The sequence below is a fragment of the Scyliorhinus torazame genome, chromosome 28 (assembly GCF_047496885.1).
Source record: "Scyliorhinus torazame isolate Kashiwa2021f chromosome 28, sScyTor2.1, whole genome shotgun sequence".
Classification (NCBI taxonomy): domain Eukaryota; kingdom Metazoa; phylum Chordata; class Chondrichthyes; order Carcharhiniformes; family Scyliorhinidae; genus Scyliorhinus; species Scyliorhinus torazame.
Genome location: NC_092734.1, coordinates 32,892,781 through 32,919,479, shown reverse-complemented (window position 1 = coordinate 32,919,479; position 26,699 = coordinate 32,892,781). Strand labels below are relative to the sequence as shown.

The 26,699-nt window shown below is 47.5% G+C and overlaps 1 protein-coding gene across 1 annotated transcript in view; it reads left to right on the top strand.

Annotated features, from left to right (window-relative positions):
- Positions 1 to 15,474, top strand: part of ldb3a (LIM domain binding 3a) — a 214,160-nt gene extending 198,686 nt beyond the window's left edge. The window contains exon 20 of the mRNA XM_072491352.1: positions 714 to 15,474. Coding sequence (XP_072347453.1) covers positions 714 to 803 — 90 coding nt within the window. The 3' untranslated portion in view covers positions 804 to 15,474. The remainder of the gene's footprint in view (positions 1 to 713) is intronic.
- The last annotated feature ends 11,225 nt before the right edge of the window (positions 15,475 to 26,699 follow it).

Genomic DNA, 26,699 nt, shown 5'->3' with positions numbered 1-26,699 from the left:
TTCGATCCCGGCCCTGGGTCACTGTCCGTGTTGAGTTTACACATTCTCCCGTGTCTGCGAGTGTCTCACGCCCACAACCCAAACAGTCTGCAGGTTAGGTAGATTGGCCACGCTAAATTGCCCCTTGGATACTCCAATTTTTTTTTTAATGCACAAGAACTCAAGAACTGGGAGCAGGAGTAACCTGCAGACAGATTTGCCTTTTGAATTTATGAAGGAGAATGGAATCCATCACAAACATTTGTTACTTCAGTTTTTAAGCATGTGCACAAATTTAATGCGGCAACATTCCTTTACTTGTTTCATAATTCCATTCTCCCTACTTTACAGTAGATTGATAGGATGGGATCTCGCAATGTGCCACAATTAACAGCACCGTGTGAGAGTTGCTGAGTGTAGAATTGTTTTCCCATGAAGATTGAAAGAAAAGCCATTTGACTGCTTTTACACACTTCCTGACCTCACCTAAAGAATTCATACCGTTGGCATATGCCTGGAATCGGGCTGCCTGCCTCTGCTCTGGAGCTGGCAATGATGCCAACCATGGAAGACCTAAGGGAAAGAAAGCTTAGCTGGAGGTCCCCATGATTTGTTTGTTCATCTACCTCAAGAATGACACAAAGCTATTCAGAAATACCAGTTTGCAAAATGGCCTGTAAAGGTTATGTTTGACTCCAGTGTCTGGTTTTTAAAGTAATTTCTCTTTTCCTCAGGTGTGCCATGTGAACCTAGAGGGTCAGCCATTTTATTCCAAAAAGGACAAGCCACTCTGCAAGAAGCATGCTCACGCCATTAACGTTTGAACCGATAGGGACCATCAAAAGAAAGAGGAAACCTGTTAATAAGGAGCAGATGGAGAGGGGGTTACCTCTTCCATCAAACAGATCCCACAAGCTGCCTTTTAAGTCTTTTCATTCTTGTATTTTTTAAATTAAGTTTCAGATAACTTAACTAAGATTGTTTGAGTGATTGTAAAAGTTCAGTTGCTGGGTGGGCTGCAGGAATTAACTTTTTCCAGTCAAAACAGTAGCATCTCACAATGCTTATCAGGCACACTTGATACTAACAAAACACATTGCACATAACTGGAAAGTTTACAGAGTTAAGCTTGATGAATGCTATTCTGCTGATCCTGATTTGATAGCTAAAGTTTCTCAAAACCAGCGGGTTTCCAATTAAACTAGATACTATCTGCACCTGCATTAAGCAGCTATCCTTTAAGATTATGTCTGTAATTACTGTTTCAAATGGCCTTGTCCTGTCATTGTTATCGGGTTAGTTGGTGGGTTTATGTTGTAGTGTAGTCGCATTGATACTCTGTGCTTTTACAGTGCACCATTTGCGTTTGGACGTGGATTTGGTAGCAACTAAACTCAACTACTAACATTGTCATAGTTCCACTTTCTTGTTTAAATTTTTTAAGATATCTGTTTAAGGAGCAAATATCCGAGTCTGGGTATGAATGATAATGGTGGTTCTGCCACAATTGTCCTCATTTTTATTCTCCATAGGGGAGAAGGGGCAGAATCTACCAGCTTGCAGTGTGGGGCCGACCACGCACTATTCTGTCAGCACTGCAACCTGTGATTCCATATTTATGTTTGAACAATTACCTTGAACCAAAATTTGCATAGGAAAGAACCATGTCACAAGTCAACTGGTACGCTTTCTAAAGCTTATTATAGAGGTAGAGGCTTTAGTCAGTTACACTGATTTACTTGGTACAATTTGCCCCAAATCGGCTTTTAAGCTGTGCAAATGAGTGAGGAGTTTTAAGTGCAAATCAGCGTAAATCAATTTTTATGACTTCTGCACTAGTTTAAAACATAACATTTTAGATGCCAGCACAGCCTACAGAACAAGTCAAGCGCCCTAGATTAATTAAGCATTATTGGCAGTTTCAGCTAATTGTGCTTGTTTGCAGGCCTATGAGGAGGTCACAAATATTAAATTGATTCCTTTGGGTGAAAGGACTTTAATTATCAGCATATTTTTAAATCTACTCTGCCATAAGAAACTGGCAAATGGTTCTGTATATTTTTTTGAAGTTGGTTTCAATCATTTTAAACCGAGTTACTCTCAGCTGATGGGTTGACACAACCATTAGAAATGTGTACTCCTTGTGATTACACCCATTTTCAGCTGTATTAATCAAACTTCACAAAGTTATTGTTCTTAAATATATCAAGCAATATTTTACAAAGGAATTTTAAAATTTTATTTAAATTAAGTTTTAAAAATGCTGCCCCATCGCACTGGTCCGTGGCAGGTATGAAAATGAGTTTCGTCAGGAGTCCGAGGGGAAGGAAACTTCTGAAAGCGGGTTGAAATTTGGGTGCAATTTGTGGTCAGGTCGTTAACTGCGCCCTTAAGTCCAACCCCTTTGTGCTTAAGAATTTGGAATTTATCTTATCAAAAGTTAAACTTGTCCAAACATAGCCATTTTGATTAAGCGGACGAGAGAGAATCACACTTTAATTGTCTTGGTTTCCTGTAACACTCCTCATTTTAAGCTGTTTTTGATTAGGCTGCTTTGTATTTGGATCTGCCTTGGGTTTTAGTGAGTTGGGTTCAGTTAAATGAAAATTCCAATTGCGGATGCTTTGCTCACAGCCTGAGTGTCGACTAATCATGTCCATTTTGGAGAAAATAGATAATTAGATATATTTATTATTGTTATTTTTTATTCCCTGAGTAACACATTGACATCTAGCAGTGAGCTATTTCTCTTTTATATATTCTCTTTTATAAGTTGCAGCCATTACACTGCCATAATCCTATATAGAAATATTTAAATAGAAATAGATTAACCTTCTCTGGAACGTTTAAAGCCAAATAGTCCTAATCATCACAGAGGCATGTTGGGTAGGTGATGCTGGGGTGAGAGCGGGCACAAGACCGTGTGGCTCCCCCACATGTGTCTATTTTTTCCCAAGGTCCTTGCCCAAAGGTCAGCCTAATTGACAAACTTGGCTTGCAGTCAGATGAGAAGTACACCATAGTTGTAGAGCAGAGGGACCCTGCAGTTGTTATGGGGGAGGTGTCCAATCCTTGATCGATCAGGGCTGGGCATCTGAGGCAGGTTGAGGAGGGAGGTTTTCAATCCAAGGGAAGAAGCTTGGGTCAGGGGTACAAACAATGCTGTGTAGGCACATATCTTTACCCAAAGCTGTCCTTGCCTCCCTTGAACTTCCAGGTTCTACACTTGTAAAGCAGGTTAAATATGAGCTGCCAGCTCACTCCTTCCCTTACAATTCGATCTCCCTGTCTCTCACCCCTAATGTGGAGTTTTTCATCTCTTCTACTCAACAGAACACTCAAGAGCATATATGTACTCCTCTTTCTACCCATCCCTAGGAACTGCCCCTTCTTGCCAGCTGCAGGGCTTGTCTCTTCCATTGGGTTCTTGCTCTCTTTCATCTAGTCTATTTCATTTGTTTGCTGAGACATTAGCACTGTGTTTGCTTCTTCCCAATAATGAAGATAGCAAGATCACAACAGTTAGATATTATAAAATTACTCAGGGCAGCTTGCTAATGTGAAATAACCCTTCTGTTTATCAAGCAAGAAGTTTAAAAAGACAGCAGCAGAGAAAAAATATGTAGCTTTAACTCAGAGCTCTAAAGGGCAAGGAGAGATTATAGAGAGAAAGCCTTGGGCTAGAAGAAAGGAAACAGCAGTGTGATTAACTAAATTCAAAAGCAGGCTGCAGCTGGGAGATAACCCACCACAAGTGTGTACCAAAGGCAGGCATTGTTATTGGAACATTGGTGTTCAGTAACCTCCGAGATAATGATTCGACTCCAAAACCTCGCAAGGGTGCACGGCATGAAATAATTTTTTTTAAATATAGACTAATCAATCTCTATGGCACGGCTGAGTCAGGTAATGTTTCAGTTCTCGTCTATTGTTGTTGAGTTGGTGTTTTTTTCTCTCTGTCTTTGTCTATCTCTTTCGCTGTATTCACTGTGAATGGTGCTTTGTGATCTTCTATTCCTCCTGTAATCAAATGGGAAGTGGCGGGTTGTGGATGACGAAAGTTAAAGCCTGAATTTCTTTGAATGCATTTAGAATTTACGGATTCCTTTCGCTCCTATGATCATTCTTGCACTAGGAGTGTGACTGCTCTTAGGCATTAGAGCATAATGAGTGATAGCAAATCGACAGGCCATTTTACCATCCACTGAACATTAATTTCCATCAACTTCAATAGAAACTAACATCGAGCAAGGCATAAGACAGACTGCTGATTCTGTCAACTGATTTGTACTAGAGCCAAGACAGATTTCATCCCCACTGTTGTCTCTGTTGGTTTGATACTCCCCTTTATCTGCACCAGTTATCACTCACCCTTTGCCTTGTTTTCCCCAATTAGAATCATAGAATCATAGAAGTTTACAGCAGGAAACAGGCCCTTCGGCCCAACCAGTCCATGCCGCCCAGTTTTTACCATTAAGCTAGTCCCAGTTGCCCGCACTTGGCCCATAACCCTCTATACCCATCTTACCCATGTACTATCTAAATGTTTTTTAAAAGACACAATTGTACCCGCCTCTACTACTACCTCTGGCAGCCCATTCCAGACACTCACTACCCTCTGAGTGAAGAAATTGCCCCTCTGGGCCCTTCTGAATCTCTCCCCTCTCACCTTAAACCTATGCCCTCTAGTTTTAGACTCCTCTACCTTTGGGAAAAGATGTTGACTATCTACCTTATCTATGCCCCTCATTATTTTATAGACAAATTACTTGGCACCAGCATCAGTTACATGGGATGGTGTCCTAGTTCTAGCTTATTACTTCTGGAATCTTTTGTTTATCTCAGCTTTGATTCTCCGAATGACTTGAATAAAGTCCCCATATCATTACTCTGCTCTTTTCCATCTCAGTCCCTTGCTCAGCAGCATGATGACTAGACGTTACAGCCCCCTTATAGCTTTTCTTTTCTTTCCATAAGACACAGGAGCAGAATTAGGCCATTCGACCCATCGAGTCTGCTCCGCCATTTAATCATGGCTGATGTTTCTCATCCCCATTCTCCTGCCTTCTCCTAACCCCTGACCCCCTAATCAATTACTTATCTATCTCTGTCTTAAAGATACTCAGTGATTTGGCCACCACAGCCTTCTGTGGCAAAGAGTTCCACAGATTCACCGACTCTGGCTGAGGTTGTGCCCTCAGGTTCTAGTTTTTCCTACTAGTGGAAACATCCTCTCGACGTCCACTCTATCCAGGTCTCTCGGTATCCTGTAAGTTTCAATAAGATCTCCTCCCATCCTTCTAAACTCCAATGAGTACAGACCCAGAGTCTTCAACCACTCCTCATATGACAAGCTCTTAATTCCAGGGATCATTCTTGTGAACCTCCTCTGGTCCCTTCCCAAGGCCAGCACATCCTTCTTTAGATACGTGGTCCAAAATTGCTCACAATACTTTAAATGGGGTCTGACCAGAGCCTTATACAGCCTCAGAAGTACATCCCTGCTCTTGTATTCTAGCCCTCTCAACATAAATGCTAACATCGCATTTGCCTTCCTAACTGCCGACTGAACCTGCACATTAACCTTAAGAGAATCTTGAACTAGGACTCCTAAGTCCCTTTGTGCTTCTAATTTCCTAAACCTTTTCCCATTTAGAAAATAGTCTATCCCTCCATTCTTCCTACCAAAGTGCATAACCTCACACTTTTCCACATTGTATTCCATTTGCCACTTCTTTGCCCACTCTCCTAGCCTGTCCAAGTCCTTCTGCAGCCCCCTGCTTCCTCAATACTATCTGTCCCTCTTCATATCTTTGTATCATCTGCAAACTTAGCAATAGCGGCCTCAGTTCCTTCTTCCAGATCGTTAATGCATATTGTGAAAAGTTGTGATCCCAACACCGACCCCTGAGGCACACCACTAGTCACCGGCTGCCATCTGAAAAAGACCTCTTTATCCCCACTCTCTGCCTCTGCCAGTCAGCCAATCCCCTATCCATATCAGTATCTTACTCTTAACACTATGTGCTCTTAACTTATTTAATAGCTTCCTATATGGCACCTTGTCAAAAGTTTTCAAGAAATCTAAATAGATCACGTCCACTGGTTCACCTTTGTCTAACTTCCTTGTTACCTCTTCAAAGAATTCTAACAGATATGTGAGACATGACCTCCCTGTCTTTTGGAAGATGTACAATATCAAGTGAGTGATGTATTTTACCATTCCATAACCTACTTGTGTCCCACCCATGAACCCTTGTTCCTGCTTTGTTGCTGCTATTCTTTTTTTAAAATCTGTCACTTCTCCCAATTGCATTCCATGTTTCCACCTATCACCATTGCTTCTCTCTCCATTTCTCCTTTGTCTCTCTGTTTCTGCTCTTGGATTACTCTTTGTTCTGTCCTTGATCCTGAAACTAAAAATCTATTTCTCAGTACTGAATGGGGAACAGGGTTTTAGTTCTTTGAGGGTACGTCAGTATTTGAACAAAATACTAGCGTTTGAAGTGCTTTTAAAGAGAAGTGAAGGGGCTAAAAGTCAGGAAAGGTGCAGCCTGCTGAGTGGCCCAAGGCACACGCCCAATGGCCACAAAGAAAGAAGCACTGGAGAGGATGCAGGCAAATTACCAAGGCAAGGCTCCTAAGGCCCATTCTGGTGGGTGAGGTTGTAGATCGCATGGGATAACTGGGGACAGGAGGATAATTCTGAGGGAATAGGAGCTGGAGCATGATGCTAAATTTCTGAGATGGAAGCAGCAAAATCCAAAAATTGAGACTGGAATAGCTGGCATATGTCTAAAGTGGTAAGCAGCTATGGAGGTGAATGAGGAATGGGAAGGAATGCAGACTAGTTGGGAGTAAGAGCAGGACGGAGTGGACAGACAAGTAGGGAGCTCTGGGAGACACCAGCCCTGGAATGTGCAGTCCTGTGAAGGTTAGGAGGCTTTGGATCAGAAAATATAGCAACCATTACTGTAGAACATATTGGCACAGGGAAACTTAGCTTCAGGAATAACAACTTACTTTTGTAGTGCAGTCCCTATTATGTAGAGGGTAACACTCTGCTCTTGAATTGTGGTATAAGATCTTTCTTAAAATATTCTCTGGATGTGATTTACCGACCGCATCTTGGCAGAATTGGGATGGGATGCAGATCCCGCGAGAGGCCTCTTCCGGGATTCCCGACAGTCGTTACACCCTGTACAATCTAATGAAATCTCACAATCTGGATCCCACCTACAATGTACGGGATCCAGACCTGCATCAACTTAACTGCTCATTTAACTATGTCTACGCCAGATGTAACCGATCCCCGGGATCTACCAGCCTCACCGAGGAGACCCTATCCAGGCACCGTTTAGCACTGGTCTCCTCAGAGGGGACGAGGCTGAATGGCACTTGGAGAGGTGGTATCCCAGGCGATTGGTGATCCCTGGGTGCCTAGCAGTGCCACTCAGACACTGCCACCCAGGTGCCAGCAGTGACCAATTGGTACAGCCAGCCACTGAGGACCCAGGCGGCATGGTAGCACAGTGGTTAGCACTGTTGCTTCACAGTGCCAGGGTCCCGGATTCGATTCCCGCTTGGGTCATTGTCTGTGTGGAGTCTGCAGATTATCCCCGCGTCTGAGTGGGTTTCCTCCGGGTGCTCCGGTTAGGTGAATTGGACATTCTGAATTCCCCCTCAATGTACCCGAACAGGCGCCAGGGAGTGGCGACTAAGGGCTTTCCCCAGTAACTTCATTGCAGTGTTAATGTAAGCCATTGTAATGTAATGACAATAATAATGATTATTATTTTAAAAATTCAGAGTGCCGTTCGATAGCTGGGTTGCTCCCGCCGCCACAAGCACAGGGAGCAACCCCACTAATCTCGCCCAGAACAGGACTCTTTTTTTTGTTCGATCACACCCTCAGTTTTAGCAGATCCGTAAGAGTGCTGTTCCTGAAATTGAAATTGGTCTAGCACCAGAAAGCAACTACAAAGCATGCTGTAAAGTAGGGCATTTCTAACTCAAAGATATTTTGTATATCACTGTAGTGGTGTTGCAGATCAAACCAGTCGGTCGGGTAACCTTTGTTTGTTTTAGAAGCATGGCAAATCTTCCAGAGACTGTCTCAAATACTGAAAGATGAGGAATGGGAACACTGATGTCCCTAATTAAGGTTTCTGTCTCTTGGCTACAAATGGCATTCAGAACACGTTTCAGTCGTGGAATGAACAGACAGAAAAATGGTCCAACAAAAAATCAATCAGTATTGCTTCTTTGTTGAATGAAACTTGTGCAGCGAGAGTTGAGGTAATGTCATTGATCTGATGTTGGGATTGCAGTTGCTATTACATGGGCTTTGTGGGTTTGGCCAGATAAAAGAGTAATTGCGAACATTTCTACGCCCTTCACATTTTCCATCCTGTTTAAATTTGGAATGAAGCTCTTCAAGCCTTTTTTTTACTTTCTTGGCTACATCTTCATCATTACTTTGAAGAAGACAGCAAAGAATAATAGCTGCATGGTTATTGCTGCAATAATGTAAATAGCTCTATGATCAACGCAAAGCTGAAACAGTTATCTGAACAGTAACCCACTTTGTGGTGATTTTTCTATAATTTTGAATTTTAAGCTTCCAATATTTTACCTAGCCCTCCAAAAACAGCATGAAAGTTGTTTAGAAGCTGCTGGGACCTCTAGCCTCACTCTTCACGCTCCAGCTATGTTCCTTCGTGCCAACTCATGCCTCCACGCATCCCCCATGCTACCTTCATGCCAACTCATGTCTCTCACCCAACCCCTCATGACTGTGGAGTCTTTGACTCTGTGGTAAATGTGGCTCAATATATAATCATTTGTGAAAGAAGTTCCTTCTATTGTCGTTGCATGAAGAGTAAATTTCCTGATAGAGCATGGAAAATTTGAGAACAGTGCTGCAACCTAATGTCCGATCCACACTCGTTTTAAGCATGACCTTCTGCTGAGGGTATCAAATTGGGGAGTTTACTCAATACAAGCAGCATGTTGAGTGATTTCATTACATGATGCGGCTATATCAACCCACACTTGTTTTCTTTCTTTATTTCAAAGCCTGAATACTGGGGTCTGGTTAGCTTGTTTGGCTGGACAGCTAGCATGTGGATCAAACTGATGCCAGCAACACAGCATTCAATCCCTGTCCTGGCTGAGGTAGACCTGAGGCCTGCACTTTGACCGACTGTCGTAAAATCTAGGCACTTTGCTGTGGTTAGGCAAATAATCACTAAAGAACTACCTTCAGGAAGAGAACTCCAGAAGAAAATTAGTGGATTAGAACATGAAGTCATCTTGTAATGTCTTTTTTTGTTGCTTTGAACATTAATTTTATAAGTGAAAATAAATGAAAGAAAAGAAAGGCTTTGCCTTTCTATAGCATCTTTCAAAACTTCAGGACAATCCAAAGCTTGACAATTAATTGGGTACATTCAAAATGTACTCACTGTTGTATAAAAATGCAATAGGCAATTTGCACACAGCAAAGTCCCATGGACCGCAGTGTGATAATTGACTAGATATGTGTCCATGTTTTAGTGATTGTTGACCCAGGAAAACATATTCGCCAGGACAAATCCAATGCTGTTTTTCAAATAGTGCCACTGGTTTGCTTTACAGCCATCTATTGAGGGTCGATGGAGCCTTGGTTGAATGTGTCATTCAAAGGTGCCACCTCCAACAAAGCAGCATTCCCTCAGTACTGCACTGGAATCTTAAGTCCTCAAAGTTTCTCATCAGGGGCTGAATTCATGGTCTTCTGCCTAAGAGAATGGAATGCTACTAAGGAGCCATGGCTGATGATGACCTGAGATAAAATAGATTTTTCCGAAGTATAGAGATGATTGTTGATGAGGGATACAAATCATGTGGACACTACCTGCAATGTACAAACTGAAAGCAACCAAGTAACATAGTTTGCAAATGGCTTGAATTGCATGGAGCCCTTCAGGCAAGACTGTTCAGACATTTTAATTTTTTTTTAAATAATGAGAAGCAGTGTGTGTTTGGAATGCAAAAAAATGTTTGTATGAGGGAAATATTGTGCTAAATGACATTTACAGACTAGTCTTATGTTTGAAATATGTACTTTTGTCTATTTTTCTTTCATTTTTTTTATCCAATAGAAATAACATCCCTAAGACATATGTAGCCATCAGTGAGCAAAGCTATTGGGTCAGCCTGCTTACAGCCAGCCTGGTCTTTGAAATTGCACAGCACCTGAATTATGAAACTAACTTTGGAGTTACAGAATAACTAAATTTGTGAAGCAAACTTGCCGGTAGCTGCTCAGTCAGTAAGTTTGTGGCTCTCTTGCAGAAGTTGACATTAATTAACATGTTTTTGCATAATGCTCACTGACCTCACTCTCGGGAAAACACCTGCAATTTTCCAGCACTCGCCCTAAGAATTCTTGAATTTACAGCAAGCTCCTAACATGAGGAGTCTGCCAAAAAAAGGTTGCAGCTAACTTTTTAAGGGATGTGGCCACTCAGTAGTCGCAATCCTGACTAAAGCTTTAAGTATATTTTAAAAGGTGTAGGAGGAAAAATGTAGATTAAACAAATTGGAGAGTGAAGAAAAAAAGGTTTGTGGGCAAATAATAAAACTCCTTGCTTGGTGCATTGATAAAGTAGGGATTCTGCTGCCTAAGGTGAGTTGTCATGTATGGCACCCCACCTGCATACCCAATCCCTTCTCCCAAGAAGACAGCAGTGCAGCATGCCTGTAAGGAGATGGCAGCCAGTCAATACCTTGTACCTTGCCAACACAACCTGAGAATGGACATGGAATATAACACACCTTGATGAAGCTGCCAAGGTAAGACTACCCAACAGACTATCATGTCGATAGCTAAAGTATCCATGGGAGAAAGTGATGCATGTCGATCATCAAAGTGTACATTCAAGCTGCAAATTACAATTGACAAACCCTTACCACTCACTCACCTTCACATATTGTTAGAATATAACCTACCTGCATAACAACTTGCTGACAAAAAAAATGGGTTGCAGGATGCCATCAATTTCTTCTCTATTTTAGAAAATGCAATGCAGTGGTATGTGAGGTCGGGCAGCCATACCACACTGTCACTGCTTTCAGTCAGAAAGGTTTAAATTCTAGCCGTACCTGTAAAATGTATTCATCTATGTTTGATATATGTGAAGGCAACACATTGCCTGATAAGGCAGGTAATCCATCTATTAGCCTGGATGAAGGTAGAGACAAATAAAAGTTCAGGCAGGAAGTGAGTGACTGCCATAGGCAGGAGTTCATTCAGCAGTTGGCACAGATCTCCAGATAGCTCCATCCTAACCTGGAACCAAATACACACCTATTCCCCAAGGTCATTCCCAGTTAGCACTGCCAGGCTCTGAGATATGGTTGGTGATGCAATGGGTGTGGACAATCCAGCTTTGCTGTATGTTATCTCCCAGGCAAACATACTTCAATTTTATAGCAATTTGCTAACCGCCACTGCACTCTTCGTTAGATGTCTTGTGTGCCTTTAGTTTCCTATTTTTCTCTTTTTTCCAGCTCTACCTGCTCTGCTGAAGTCTTGGCAATGCTTTCGATTACAGTTGGCTTTCTTGTGAATTAGCAGCCAACAAGCTGTTCTTTTAGGTTTCAAATGTATATTGTATACCTTTTAAGGGAAAGTAAAATTATTCACATTTTTAAGGATGGGACAGTCCTTCGATCAAAGACGCTCAGTGCCTGATTGAGGGACTGGACATTTAGAAGGGTGGGTGCAAATGAGCCACCCTCCTGCCTTTTTTACTGAACCCCAGTATCCCTCTTCCCATGACCTCCCACCCCATGATTCTGGTCCCTGTCTTTCTGGAAGCAGCCATAGCCTGCCCAGGGGCACTGCTGAGCATGAGTGGTCAGCCTCTGAATGGCTGGCAGCTCTCGGTAGGCCAAATTTATGCCCCTGAGGTCTTGATTCCATGGGAGGGCTGCTGCTGGTCTCGTCACTGCGTGACGGGCGTGTGCTTCAGCATGCCTTCCTGAGGTCTCTTACCAGTTCTGTAACTGGTAGGCGAGACGGATGGCGCCTCAACAAGATTCTGCCCATTGTCTTTTAGAAAAGTTGCCAGAGATAATTAAGAAAACCTATTTCCATCAGTGATTCAGTAACTGGGGGCCGCAAATTTCAGATCAACAGTATAAGCGCGATCTTCAGTAGGAGAAGGGCATGGAGGGATGAATTTTAACCCCCAAAAACCAATGGACTGAGGTCTGGTGAGGGGAACTTTTAAACCTGGGGCAGCACGGCGGCGCAGTGGTTAACACTACTGCCTCACGGCGCTGAGGTCCCGGCCCCAGGTCACTGTCCGTGTGGAGTTTGCACATTCTCCTCGTGTGTGCGCAGGTCTCACCCCCACAATCCAAAAAGATGTGCAGGATAGGTGAATTGGCCATGGTAAATTGCCCCATAATTTGAAAAAAAGAATTGGGTGCTTTAAATTTTTTTTCAAATTTTAAACCTGATTCCAACCCATTCCGTAACAGCCTCCCCGAACAGGCGCCAGAATGTGGCGACTAGGGGCTTTTCACAGTAACTTCATTGAAGCCTACTTGTGACAATAAGTGATTTTCATTTCATTTCACTCCCAGTTTTAGTGGAGACGGGTTGAAGGGAAGGCAGCCAATCCGCTACTCGGAAGCAGGTTATTAATTTAAATATTTTAATGAGGCTTCTGGTCCCTGAATTAATCTGCTTTGCAGTTTAATTCTGTACCGTCGGGTTTCCAAGGCCTCAGGAAACCCAGCAGTTGAAGGGAAGCAAGGATAGCTTCAGGGAGATGGTAAGTACCTTTGCAGCAACTGCTTGTTGACCAGGAGGAGCAGGATTGCTTCCTCCCAGTAATCTGGCTCCACCATCGTCAGATTCCCCCCCACCATCATCCTTTTCAGAAACAAAAATATATAGGGGGAATATTTTGTGACTCCCAAATGTTTGAAATAAAGCCTATCTTTGAAAAGGGAATGTAAAGCAGCTCTTACAGACATCAGAAGCTGTTTTCTTTGTTTCATCATAATTGAGGTATGAAGAAACTTTAACAATTCTCATGTATTTTTCATATACATATTTCTAACACTGACATATCTAGACTCCTGCAAACAGCTCAGTGGAAGATCAAAAACTGCCTCACATAGAGAGTTGTGAAAATGAGGTGCCAAACATATTCTAAGGGGTGTACACTACAAGGCATGTAATGAAGCTGAGCAGTCTGATCCAGGTCCTTTAGATAATTCAGTAGCTTCATTTATTTAGGTTTGTGCGGATTTGTGTGAAGTGTAACCCTTCACTTTGTTTGAATTACTTTTGAGTGTCAGGAATTCCATCTAAACTGCCAGTCTATATGCAATTCAATTTGATAACAGAGTGCAGAGGTCAAGCGTCCATTTTAAATGGTACACGAGCCGACAAATTACTCTGGCTCTATTAATGAATGAGTGATTTTGTTTGATCGATTGTATACAGACCAATGGTGCAAAAATTGTTGCTGAGAGAAACGCGTAAATGCTTCCCTTGTTGGAGGCAATGGTAGCATTTTAAAAAAATATCTATAATAGTAACGTTGCTACTTTGCTGGGAGTTTTCAAGAGAATGGTTATACCGTGTTCATCTCAAAGCAAACTGATTTTTAAAGAGAATAGACTAAACCACAAGGGAAATCTATCGGCAAGGACATCATATTACCTATAACGCTTAGCCAAGAATTGTGACAACTCAGAAGTAAATTGCAGAGCACTCCGACCACAGGGCTATGGAACAACAGGCATAAGTGAACCATGTAAAGAGAGACTTCACGTTAGGTTTAGAGTCTCATCAATAACATCTTTGATCTTTGAATTAACACTTTCATGTTGTATGAACTGCGTCAGGGCGGCACGGTGGTGCAGTGGTTAGCACTGCTGCCTAGGTGGATTGGTCATGCTAAATTGCCCCTTAATTGGAAAAAAAAAATTGGATACTCTAAAACTTAAAAGAAATGTTTTAAAAGCTGCGTAAATACTGTTGTGATGTTGGATGAAATTAGAAGTGGAATTATTATACCAGAATGTTTGATGGGTTGAACTAATCCTTTAACCTTTTTCTTTAAATATTAACAAAATTCTTCAATTAAGGGGAAATTGAGCGTGGCCAATCCACCTACCCTGCACATCTTTGGGTTGTGGGGGTGAGATGCACGCAGACACAGGGAGGATGTGCAAACTCCACACGGACAGTGACCCGGGGCCTGGATCGAACCCGGGTCCTCGGCGCCGTGAGGCAGCAGTGCTAACCACTGTGCCACCCTCTTTTTCTTAAAATATAATCCAACATTTTGAGATTGATGGGCTATGCAATAACATGGTTGCGATTAGAGAAAGCTCCTATTAAGGTTTGCGTATTCAGATATATTACCTTGATGCGATTATCATAAATACAGGATCTAATACACCTTTTCTTTCATGTCATTGGATAAGTGCTTCCCTGGGGGCAATTCTTGAATGTTTCAATTGGAATTGTGAAATTTGGTACATTCTGAACAAGAACCATCACTTTTAAAATAAGAACTGATTTGTAATTTGATAATCCAAACACCCCTTGTTTGTAATTTGGATAAAATTGTGAATGGATCTTTAATTGTTTGACGAGCTTGATCTGTTTCATCTCACCATACAGAACAATTATTTTGTACATTTAAAAAAAAATCTGAATTGGTTCAGCCTTTATTTGTAACAGAAGCCATGTGAGTGGGATGTGACCTGCCTGAAAGGTAGTTAAAGTTTATTAGTTTTTTTTGCCAACAATGTGTGTCAACCTCTGGCTATAGGAATGTTTTTCAGTGTAGATTTTTAAGGGAGGGAAAGGGGTCTAATGATACAGTACCTTCATATGACATGCAGTAATAGATATTTGATGCTCCTGAGCATGTGGCATTAATTAGAATGATACTGCCTTCTACTGTGGATGATAAAATTGAATATTATTTTAGGAATGCTGAATGATTAGAGTTAGCACATTGATAGTACCACTGGATTCCTCGAATTTCAAATTATGCAATTATGTGGATGATAAAATTGAATATTATTTTAGGAATGCTGAATGATTAGAGTTAGCACATTGATAGTACCACTGGATTCCTCGAATTTCAAATTATGCAATTATGCTATGTTTTTTTTAATGTTTCTGGTTTTCACAAAATGAATTTGAAAGCACTGTTCTTATTACACTGCTATTTGCATGTACTGATGCAAAAACATCTTTTGAGTTTGGAGACTAGTCTGGAAATCAAAACCAATTCATATGTAATTCTGTTTAGCCTCCACCTATGTTCCAGGCGTTCTGTCCTGTAGAACATCTAGGCCGCAATGGCTGGAGGCCAAAGGGTTTGTTCTTGGTTTCAATTTTGCATGACCTTAAATGCATGAAAGATATGTGTCTGATTCTGTATCAATAAAAAAAATACTTTGCTTGGAGTTGCTATTCAGTGTGTTATGTTGTCAGGGTAACTGGATGAATTACAATGAAATGTGGTCCCAGCATCGTTACTTTGTTCAGCTTTTCAAAAGATCAATAGATGCAAGTGCATACATGCCAACTTACAAAACACAGAAAAGCTGACTAACCGCTTCAGAAATCTTTTAAAGTGCTGACAACTCAAAAATCAATGTAAAACTGGAAAACAACCCAGTATAAAGGCCTATGACCAACACTATTGTTTCAAGACGATTTCAGTTAAATTCCTTATTATTGCCTGGCACTGCAGGGTTTTTACTAGTGTTTTGGGATCACATTCTGCAATTCAGGTTTCAGTGAAAACTGAAACCAAATTGCCTCCCCATGACATACAGAAGCAGTTATAATAGGAATGCAGTCAGACATGAGCTTGTTGTGACTTAAGAACAAAGAACAAAGAAAAGTACGGCACAGGAACAGGCCCTTCCCAAGCGGTAGCACAGTGGTTAGCACTGTTGCTTCACAGCGCTAGGGTCCCAGGTTCGATTCCTGGCTTGGGTCATTGTCTGTACGGAGTCTGCACGTTCTCCCCGTGTCTGCGTGGGTTTCCTTCAGGTGCTCTGTTTCCTCCCACAAGTCGCGAAAGGTGTGCTGTTAGGTAATTTGGACATTCTGAATTCTCACTCTGTGTACCTGAACATGCGCCGGAGTGTGGCTTCATATAAAGCCTCAGCCGATTCGAAAATGTATGGAATTATGATGGAAGAGAAAGTAAGCTCTGTGATAAAATTACATCCCGAGGCTCACTCCACACCCCCAGGAAATACTAAAAAGGTTAGACAGTTACATGGGCAGGGTGGGTATAGAGGGATATGGGCCAAATGCGGGCAAGTGGGACTAGCTTAGTGATAGAAACTGGGCGGCATGGACAAGCTGGGCCGAAGGGCCTGTTTCAATGCTGTAAACATCTATGACTCTATGACGTAATTTGTAGCATTTTGAAATGTTGTATGATTCCGTGTCTGGGAGATGGAGATTCCGACAGAGCTGAGTGACAAGGAGTGTCACTGAAACTTTTGTGTTGTGCCAGGATTCTGTTCTGTGTAACCTCTTGTCCTGGAATCTGTGGTGTATTCTTAATTTTGGAGTCCAAGCATCTTTTATTCATTCATGAATTGTTGGCTTCTCTGGCAAGGCCAGCATTTATTGCCCATGCTTAAATGTCTTTGAGAAGGTAGCAGTGAGCTTCCTTCTTGAACGACCGTAGTCCATGTGGTGAAGTTATTCCCACCACTGTTCCAGAATTTTGACCTGGCAATGATGAAGCAGTGCTGCTATATTTCCAAGGATGATGTGTGATTTGGAGGGAATCTTGGAGGTGGTGGTGTTCACATACACATGCTGCCCTAATCCTTCTAGGTTGTAGAGGTTTCAAGTTTGGCAGGTGCCATTGCAGTAGCTTTGGAAAGTTGCAGCAGTGCGTCTTCTAGATGGTACACATGTAGTCATGTTGCACCAGTAGCGGAAAGAGTAAACGGTGGATGGGGTGCCAATCGTGCAGGCTGATTTGTCCTGAATGCTGTCAAGTTTCTTGAATGTTGTTGGAGCTGCACCCAACCTTGCAAGTGCAGTGTCAGTGTTGTAGATGTAAAGGTTGGTTCTGTGGCACATGTCTTTGAGGCGCCATGGGCTGGATTCTCCCAAAATGGGATTATGCCCCCATGCCGTTTTACACCAGAGATTCCGAGAAAAAAGATGAACAAATTCAATGCCCTGCAGGGAACTAGCAGGGACTCGGAGTGATTCTCGTTGATTCTTTAGCTGCGGACACATGCCCCCGCACCTCCAGTTTGGAGTCCGCACATGCGCACGGCTCCATGGCGGACTCAAACTATGGAGGCAGATGCAAACATTTGACCCCCCCCTCCAACCCCGATCGGCCATGCGCTCGATCATCTAACCGCGCTGATCTAACGCCCGGCCGCCTATAAGGCCCCGCCCCCACCCCCGGTGTCCGATCACCCTGCCCCCATTAGGACGGCCGCGGGCTGAATCCACAGCCATGCCAGCAACTCGACCGGCAATTGGTGGTTAGTTCCACACTTTGGGAACTCGGCCGGTCGGTAGCCCGGTGGGGGGTCGGAGAATCTTGCCCCAGGTCTCTGAAAACAACCCAGCTATGGGGCTGGATTCTCTGCTGCCCCGTGCCGAAATCGCATTCGGCGCGAGGGCGGAGAATTGCCGGAGGCTGGCGTGAATCCCGCCCCCGCCGGTTGCCGAATTCTCCAGCACCGGATATTCGACGGGGGCGGGAATCGTGCTGCGCCGGTTGGCGGGCCCCCCCCCCGCGATTCTCCGGCCCGCTGCTAAAATGCCTGTCCCGCCGGCGTAGATTAAACCACCTACCTTACCGGCGGGACAAGGCGGCGCGGGCGGGCTCCGGGGTCCTGGGGGGGGGCGCGGAGCGATCTGGCCCCGTGGGGGATGCCCCCACGGTGGCCTGGCCCGCCATCGGGGCCCACCGATCTGCGGGCGTGCCTGTGCCGTGGGGGCACTCTTTTCCTTCCGCCTTCGCCACGGTCTACACCATGGCGGAGGCGGAAGAGACTCCCTCCACTGCGCATGCGTGGGAATACCGTCAGCGGCCGCTAACGCTCCCGCGCATGCGCTGCCCGGAGATGTCATTTCCGCGCCAGCTGGCGGGGCACCAAAGGCCTTTTCCCCTTAAGGTTGGGGCTCGGCCCCCAAAGATGCGGAGCATTCCGCACCTTTGGGGCAGCGCGATGCCCGACTGATTTGCGCCGTTTTGGGCGCCAGTCGACGGACATCGCGCCGATTCCGGAGAATTTCGCCTCTGAATCTTTGCTAAATCAGTGTACTCAGTCTTTTGATATCACATTGTTATACAGTCAATTCACCGTGAGAACGAACGAACATTAGGCTTTAATATCCATGAACTTGCCTGCCAGAGCCGGCTGTACAAATGAGTGCTACCCACAGGTGGCCGGACTATATATGGCCCTGGTGAGGGCGGAGCCAGAGGCGGAGCCCACCAGGGTTCCAGTACAGTACCTGGAAGTAGCCTGTATCATCACTTCCAGGTCATGGGTCACATCATGTACAGACAGCTCATGCATTAGTGAAATACATTCACCCCGTGTTAAAAAAATCAAGTCCAGCGGGGGTGACGTGGGGTCATTAGAGATTCAGTCTGTCTGGAGGCCGGATCGTTCTTTTAGACCTCCTCAGCTCTGGCAATGCGGCGGGCACGGTCGTTGCCGATGGTGACTCCGGGGGCGTCGTGTCTGGAGCTTGAGCCTCAGTCTTGCGTGTCGGAGACGGTTGGGGGTAGGCAAGGGGGTGGCGGGAGGCGTTAATGCCGGCGCGGGCCAAGACAGGAGACCCAGGGGGGTGTAAGGGGCGCAGGGAGTGGCTGTAGGCAGTGGGGAGGGGGCGCGTTGGCAGGGGAACCAGCTGCTGCCAGATCTCGTAGGGAGACCATATCGTGCCGTCCTTCCTGGTGCGCGATGTAGGCGTATTGGGGGTTGGCGTGCAGCAGGTGGAGCTTCTCGACCAGGGGTTCGGTCTTATGGCTCCTCATGTGCTTCCGGAGAAAGACAGGTCCCGGAGTTGTCAGCCAATGTGGAAGCGAGACCCCGGAGATGAACTTCCTAGGGAAGGCAAACAAGCGGTCGTGAGGGGTCTCGTTCGTGGTTGTGCAGAGGAGTGATCTAATGGAGTGGAGGGCGTCGGGGAGGACTCCTGCCAGCAGGGGGTCAGGAGACTTCTAGACCGGAGTGCCAGAAGGACGGCCTTCCATACCGTCGCATTCTCCCACTCCACCTGCCCGTTTCCCTGCGGGTTATAGCTCGTAGTCCTGCTCGAGGCGATGCCTTTGCTGAGCAGGTACTGGCGCAGCTCATCGCTCATGAACGATGTGCCCCGGTCACTGTGGACGTAAGCAGGGAAACCGAACAGTGTGAAGATGCTGTGCAGTGCCTTTATCAGTGGCTGAGGTCATGTCGGGGCAGGGGACTGCGAAGGGGAAGCGGGAGTACTTGTCGACGACGGTTAGAAAGTATATATTACGGTTGGTGGAGGGGAGGGGCCCTTTGAAGTCCATACTTAGGCGCTCAAAGGGCCGGGACGCCTTTACCAGGCGGGCCTTGTCTGGCCGGTAGAAGTGCGGTTTGCACTCCGCGCAGACCTGGCAGTCCCTGGTCATGGCCTTGACCTCCTCGGTGGAGAAGGGCAGATTGCGGGCCTTAATTAAGTGGGTAAGCCGGGTGACCCCCGGGTGACAGAGGTCATTGTGGATAGCCCGAAGTCGGTCATCTTGCGCGCTGGTGCATGTGCCGCGGGACAGGGCATCTGGCGGCTCGTTGAGCTTCCCAGGACGATACGTGACATCGTAATTGTAGGTGGAAAGTTCGATCTTGCACCTCAAGATTTTGTCATTTTTTATTTTGCCAGTTGTGCGTTGTCAAACATGAAGGCGACTGACCGCTGGTCGGTGATGAAGGTGAACCTCCTACCGGCTAGGTAGTGCCTCCAGTGCCGCATGGCTTCCACTATGGCTTGAGCTTCCTTCTCGACCGAGGAGTGTCGGATTTCGGAAGCGTGGAGGGTTCTAGAGAAGAATGCTACTGGCCTGCCCGCCTGGTTGAGTGTGGCGGCCAGTGTGACGTCTGATGCATCGCTCTCTACCTGAAAGGGGCCAGACTCATCCAGCGCGTGCATAGCGGCCTTGGTGATGTCGGCCTTGATGCGGCTGAAGGCCGAGCGGGCCTCAGCCATCATGGGAAAAGTGGTGGTTTGAATAAGTGGGCGGGCTTTATCCGCATAGTTGGGGACCCACTGGACGTAGTAGGAGAACAGCCCCAGGCGTCGTTTGAGGGCCTTGAGGCTGTGGGGAGGGGGGAGTTCCGTGAGGGGGCACCTACGGTTGGGGTCAGGCCCTAGGACTCCGTTCTCCATGACGTAGCCGAGGATGGCCAGTCGTGTATTGCAGAAAACGCACTTCTCTTTGTTGTACGTGAGGTTGAGGATTGGGCGGCCTGGAGGAACCTCTGAAGGTCGGCGTCAGGGTGCTGCTGATCATGGCCGCAGATGGTGACATTGTCCGAGTACGGGTATGTAGCCCGCAAACCGTACTGGTCCACCATTCGGTCCATAGTTCTCTGAAAGACCGAGACTCCGTTAGTGACGCCGAAGGGGACTCTGAGGAAGTGGAAGAGTCAGCCAGCTGCTTCAAAAGCAGTGTAGTGGCGTTCTTCCGGGCGGATTGGGAGCTGGTGGTAGGCCGACTTCAGATCGACCGTTGAGAACACACGGTACTGTGCGATCTGATTGACCATCTCCACTATGTGGGGGAGGGGGTACGCATCCAGTTGCATGAACCGGTTAATAATCTGACTGTAGTCTACAACCATCCGGTTCTTTTCCCCGGTCCGGACGACCACCACTTGCGCACTCCAGGGGCTGTTGCTGGCCTCGATGATCCCTTCACTCAACAGTCACTGGACCTTTGACTTGATAAAAGACATATCTTGGGAACTGTACCGCCTGCTCCTGGTGGCAATGGGCTTACAGTCGGGAGTGAGGTTCGCAAAGAGCGAAGGGGGGAGACCTTGAGGGTCGCGAGGCTGCATACCGTGAGGGGGGTAAGGGTCCGCCGAACTGTAGGGTCAGGCTTCGGTGACTGCATTGGAAGTCTAATCCAAGCAGTAGGGGGGCGCAGAGGTGAGGGAGGACGTACAACTTAAAACGGGCGTACTCGGCGCCCTGCATCACGAGATTAGCGATACAGTACCCCCGGTTCTGGACGAATGGGATCCAGAGGCAAGGGAGATGGTTTGGGGTGCGGGGTATATGGGAAAGGAGCAGCGCCTTACCGTGTCAGTGTGAACAAAGATCTCCGTGCTCCCGGAGTCGAAAAGGCAGGGGGTCTCGTGCCCGTTGACCCGGACGACCATCATTGAGTTTTTCAAGTGCTTCGGCTGTGACTGGTCGAGGGTGACTGCGCCCAGCTGCGGGTGGACAGCGTGGTCGGCGGTGTCGTGGTCAAAAAATGGTGGCCCCCATGAGTCGCACGTGTCGGGCTGGGTCGAAGATGGCGACCAAGATGGCATCTCCCATCGGTCGCACGTGTCGGTCGGTGTTGGAGCCGACGGCAAGATGGCGTCCCCCACGAGGCTGATGACGCGTCCGAAGGGGGCGTTCCGGGTCAGCATGCAGCTACATTGCGGGCCTGTGAGTCCACGGGTCGGGCCTGGCGAGTGTTCGATTTCTGGGCTTTAGGTCGGCCCTGACAGACTCTGGCGAAGAGTTCCTTTTTCCCACAGTCGCTGCACGTCGCTGTGCGGGCTGGGCAATGCTGCCGGAGGTGTTGATCCTGACCACAGAAGTGGTACTGCGGTTCCCCAGGCTGGACTGCCAGCCGCGTGGCACAGGCCCGCGACATAGTCGGGTCCGACGGGGGTCACGACGATGGTGTCCACGAGGGGTTCGCCGGGTCCGCGGGGAGGTTCTGGTAGGCCACTTCTATCGAGGTAGCTAGCTTTACCGTGTCCCGCAGGTCAGTGGTCCCATTTTCCAGCAAGCGCTGCCTGATGTAGTTCGATCGGACCCCAGCTACATAGGTGTCCCGGATCTGTAGGTTCACGTGTTCCTCCGCCGTCACATCCCGTTAGCTGCAGTTCCTCGCGAGTAGGGTCAGTTTTTCCAGGTACTCATCTAGCGATTCCCCAGCAAGTTGACGGTGAGTCGTGAGGAGATGTCGGGCGTACACCTCGTTTACAGGCTTCACAAAATGCGCCTTGAGGGTTGCGACCGCCGCCTCGTACGTGGCCACTTTCTCGATCATCATGGAGATTCGATGGCTCACCCGGGCGTGGAGTCGTCGCAGCTTGAGGTTTTCAGTGGGAGGCGTTGTGGAGGAGTCAAGGTAGGCCCGAAGCAGCAAAGTCAATGTTCGAAGAACTCCTTGGCTTCCGACGCGCGCGCGTTGAGTTCGAGCTTACCTGGCTTTAGAGCGGCTTCCATGATGCTGTCTATGGATATTAAATTGTCAGACTTCCGGGTGCGGCTATGCAGAGCTAGGTCGCATATTCGGCAGCTCCTGCTTGGAACGGACTTTTGGGCTCTTTTACAGGGCCCCCACGGCATTTGTTTGACATTTCCCGGTGTGGGAAGAAGGCGGCAATATTCCCCCGACAGTGTCCCCCAGGAAGGGTATGTCTCTTGGTTGCCAGACACACGCAGAAACAGTGAAAGATTTGGCTGCAACTACAGGATAAACAGGGCCTCTTCCAGCATGCAGGCGGGGGAAGGGCAAGCTTAAAGCTGCAAGCTGACCTGAGGGCCTGTATCAAAGGTGAATTCTAGCAGCAGAGGGAACAACTGTGAAAAGACCTCATCAAGGCCACTGAAGGGACTTCCGGTTGCGGTGATGCCTAGCTAGCCGCACGCTTCGGCGGCTCCAGCTCCGACGGACCTTCGGGCTCTTTTAAGAGCCTCAACGGGGAATTTTTCGACGACGCAACCCGGTGTGGGGCGTGTGAGAAGGGAGTCCCCCCAAACGAAGGAGGAAAAAACCGGCGGCGGCGGCTGCAGCGCGAGGAATCGTCGACCAAAGGGTCAGAAAGAGAGAAGTACAAGATGGCGGCGGAGAAAGCGCAGGCGACATGGGGGCCTGAGCATGAAATTGTGAGACGGTGCGTGGAGCTGCTGAAGAGGGAGGTGCTGACCCCGTTGCTACAGGCAATTGAGGGGCTCAAGGAGACATTAAAGACCCAGGAGACAGAGCTCCGTGTGGTGGAGCAGAAGGTGACAGATATTGAGGACGAGATCCTGGGCCTGGCGGTTAAGACACAGACGCACGAGGCACTTCATAAAAAGTGTACTGAAAGGATCGAAGCCCTAGAAAATGGAGCGCGAAGGAAGAACCTTCGGATACTGGGTCTCCCTGAGGGTGTGGAAGGAGTGGACTGTGGAGCGTACGCAAGTACGATGCTGAGCTCACTGATGGGTGCTGAGGCCCCTACGGGCCCCTTGGAGGTGGAGTGGGCAAATCGGATTCCGGCGAGAAGACCAAAAGCGGGAGAACCACCCAGGGCGATAATCGTGCGATTTTACCGCCTTAAGGATAGAGAAGAGGTCCTGAGATGGGCTAAAAAGGTGCGGAGTAGCAGATGGGAGAATGCAGTGGTACGGGTATACCAGGATTGGAGTGCGGAGGTGGCGAGAAGGAGGGCGAGCTTCAACCGAGCCAAAGAGGTGTTGCATAAAAGGAAGGTGAAGTTCGGGATGCTGCAGCCGGCAAGACTATGGGTCACGTATCAGGAGAGACACCATTATTTCGAGACGGCGGAGGAAGCATGGACCTTCATCAAAGAAGAGAAATTGGATCGGAACTGAGGGACTGATGCTGCAGGAAATGTTATTGTTAATGTTACGGTGGAAGTTAATTGAGAAGTAAACAGGGAAGGGGGGAGACATTGGGGAAATGTGGGCGCCGGTGAGGGGGGAAAGACGGGACATAGTTGGAGAATGGGGAAGGGGAGGGGGAGGGGAAAGGGAGCTGCGCCATAAGAGGCGGGTCAGGTAAAGGGATGTTCCCGCACCAGAAAGAATAAGGCGGGAAGACAGGCGCAAGGCGGATGGGAGTTCCCCACATGGGGGGGGTCGAGGAGTGAGCAGGAGTAGCCGGGGTCAGTTGAAGTCAGCTGACTTACGGAAGTAATATGGGGGGAGCAATCAAGCTAGAAAGAGATCTAGCGGGGAGGGGAGGAGGGAGGGAGAGGGGGGGGGGGGACAACTGGGTTGCTGCTGCGGAAATCCAAAAGGAAATGGCTAAAGAGTGGGTGGGCGGGGATGGTGTGCGACGCTGGGGGAGCGAGCGGGAGCGCGGAGGCGGGATATGGGACTGGCCTAGAGAAGGTAATGGCTAGTCGACACGGGAGGGGGGCAGGTAGCCCCCTAGTGAGGCTGATCACGTGGAACGTGAGAGGCCTGAACGGACCGATAAAAAGGGCCCGAGTGCTCGCGCATTTGAAAGGACTAAGGGCAGACGTGGTTATGCTCCAAGAGACGCACCTAAAGGTGGCGGACCAAGTTAGGCTAAGGAAAGGATGGGTGGGACAGGTGTTCCACTCAGGACTGGACGCAAAGAATAGAGGGGTGGCCATTTTGGTGGGGAAACAGGTCGCATTTGAAGCAAAGAACATCGTAGCAGATAGCGGAGGTAGATATGTAATGGTGAGTGGCAGGCTGGAGGGAATGGAGGTCGTGTTGGTTAACGTGTATGCCCCAAACTGGGACGATGCGGGATTTATGAGACGGATGCTGGGGCGTATACCGGACCTGGAGGTAGGAAACTTGATTTTAGGAGGGGACTTTAATACGGTGCTGGACCCGGGGCTAGATAGATCCAGCTCAAGGACCGGAAGAAGGCCGGCAGCGGCCAAGGTACTTAAGGGGTTTATGGACCAAATGGGGGGAGTGGATCCATGGCGATTTCTTAGACCTAGGGCTAGGGAGTATTCCTTCTTCTCCCATGTCCATAAAGTGTACTCCCGGATAGATTTTTTTGTTTTGGGAAGGTCGTTGATCTCTAGGGTGGAAGAAGCTGAGTACTCAGCCATAGCGGTTTCGGATCATGCCCCACATTGGGTGGACCTGGAATTAGGAGAGGAAAGGGAGCAGAGAACACTCTGGCGATTAGATGTGGGACTGATGGCGGATGAGGGAGTATGTGCAAGAGTGCGGGGGTGTATTGAGAGATACCTGGAGGTCAATGACGACGGCGAGGTCCCTGTGGGAGTGGTATGGGAAGCACTAAAAGCGGTGGTCAGAGGAGAGCTGATCTCCATTGGGGCCCACAAAAGGAAAACAGAGGCCAAGGAAAGGGAAAGATTACTGGGGGAGATTTTAAGGGTGGATAGGGAATTTGCAGAGACCCCGGAGGAGGAATTGTACAGGGAGAGGAGACGACTCCAGACGGAATTTGACCTTCTGACCACCAGAAAGGCGGAGGTACTGTGGAGGAAGGCACAGGGGAGGAGGTATGAATATGGGGAAAAGGCGAGTCGCCTGTTGGCTCATCAATTGCGAAAGAGGGCAGCAGCGAGGGAAATAGGAGGAATTAGAGACGAAAGGGGAGACACGGTGCGAAGGGCAGGAAAGATAAATGAGGTGTTCAAGACCTTCTATGAGGAACTGTATAGGTCTCAACCCCCAGAGGGAGAGGAGGGGATGCGGCAGTTCCTGGACCAATTGAGGTTCCCGAAAGTGGAGGAGCGGGGGGTGGTAGGCCTGGGGGCACCGATTGGGGTGGACGAGGTTATTAAGGGACTGGGAAGCATGCAAGCAGGGAAGGCCCCAGGACCAGACGGGTTCCCGGTGGAGTATTACAGAAAATATGTGGACTTGTTGGCCCCGTTGATGGTGAGGACGTTCAATGAGGCCAGGAAAGGGGGGACTCTACCCCCGACGATGTCGGAGGCGACGATATCGTTAATTTTGAAGAGGGATAAAGATCCGTTGCAGTGCGGGTCCTATAGACCCATTTCATTGTTGAACGTGGACGCCAAATTGTTGGCAAAGGTACTGGCATCGAGGATAGAGGACTGTGTCCCGGGGGTGGTGCACGAAGACCAGACAGGGTTCGTAAAAGGGAGACAACTGAATGTTAACGTGCGACGACTATTAGGGGTGATAATGATGCCCCCAGTGGAGGGGGAGGCAGAGATAGTGGCGGCAATGGACGCAGAGAAGGCATTTGATAGGGTGGAGTGGGAGTATTTATGGGAAGTGTTAAGGAGGTTTGGGTTTGGGAACGGGTTTATTAGCTGGGTTAGACTTCTTTATGGGGCTCCAACGGCAAGCGTAGTTACAGGTCGACATAGATCGGAGTATTTCCGACTATATAGGGGAACAAGACAGGGATGCCCGCTGTCTCCATTGTTGTTCGCGTTGGCAATTGAACCTCTGGCCATGGCGTTGAGAGACTCCAGGAAATGGAGAGGGGTGATTAGAGGGGGAGAAGAACACCGAGTCTCGTTATATGCGGATGACCTATTGTTATACGTGTCGGACCCAGCGGGGGGAATGATAGAGGTTATGCGAATTTTGAGGGGGTTCGGGGATTTCTCGGGGTATAGGCTAAACATGGGGAAGAGTGAATTATTTGTGATACATCCAGGGGACCAGAGTAGAGAGATAGAAGGCTTGCCTCTAAGGAAAG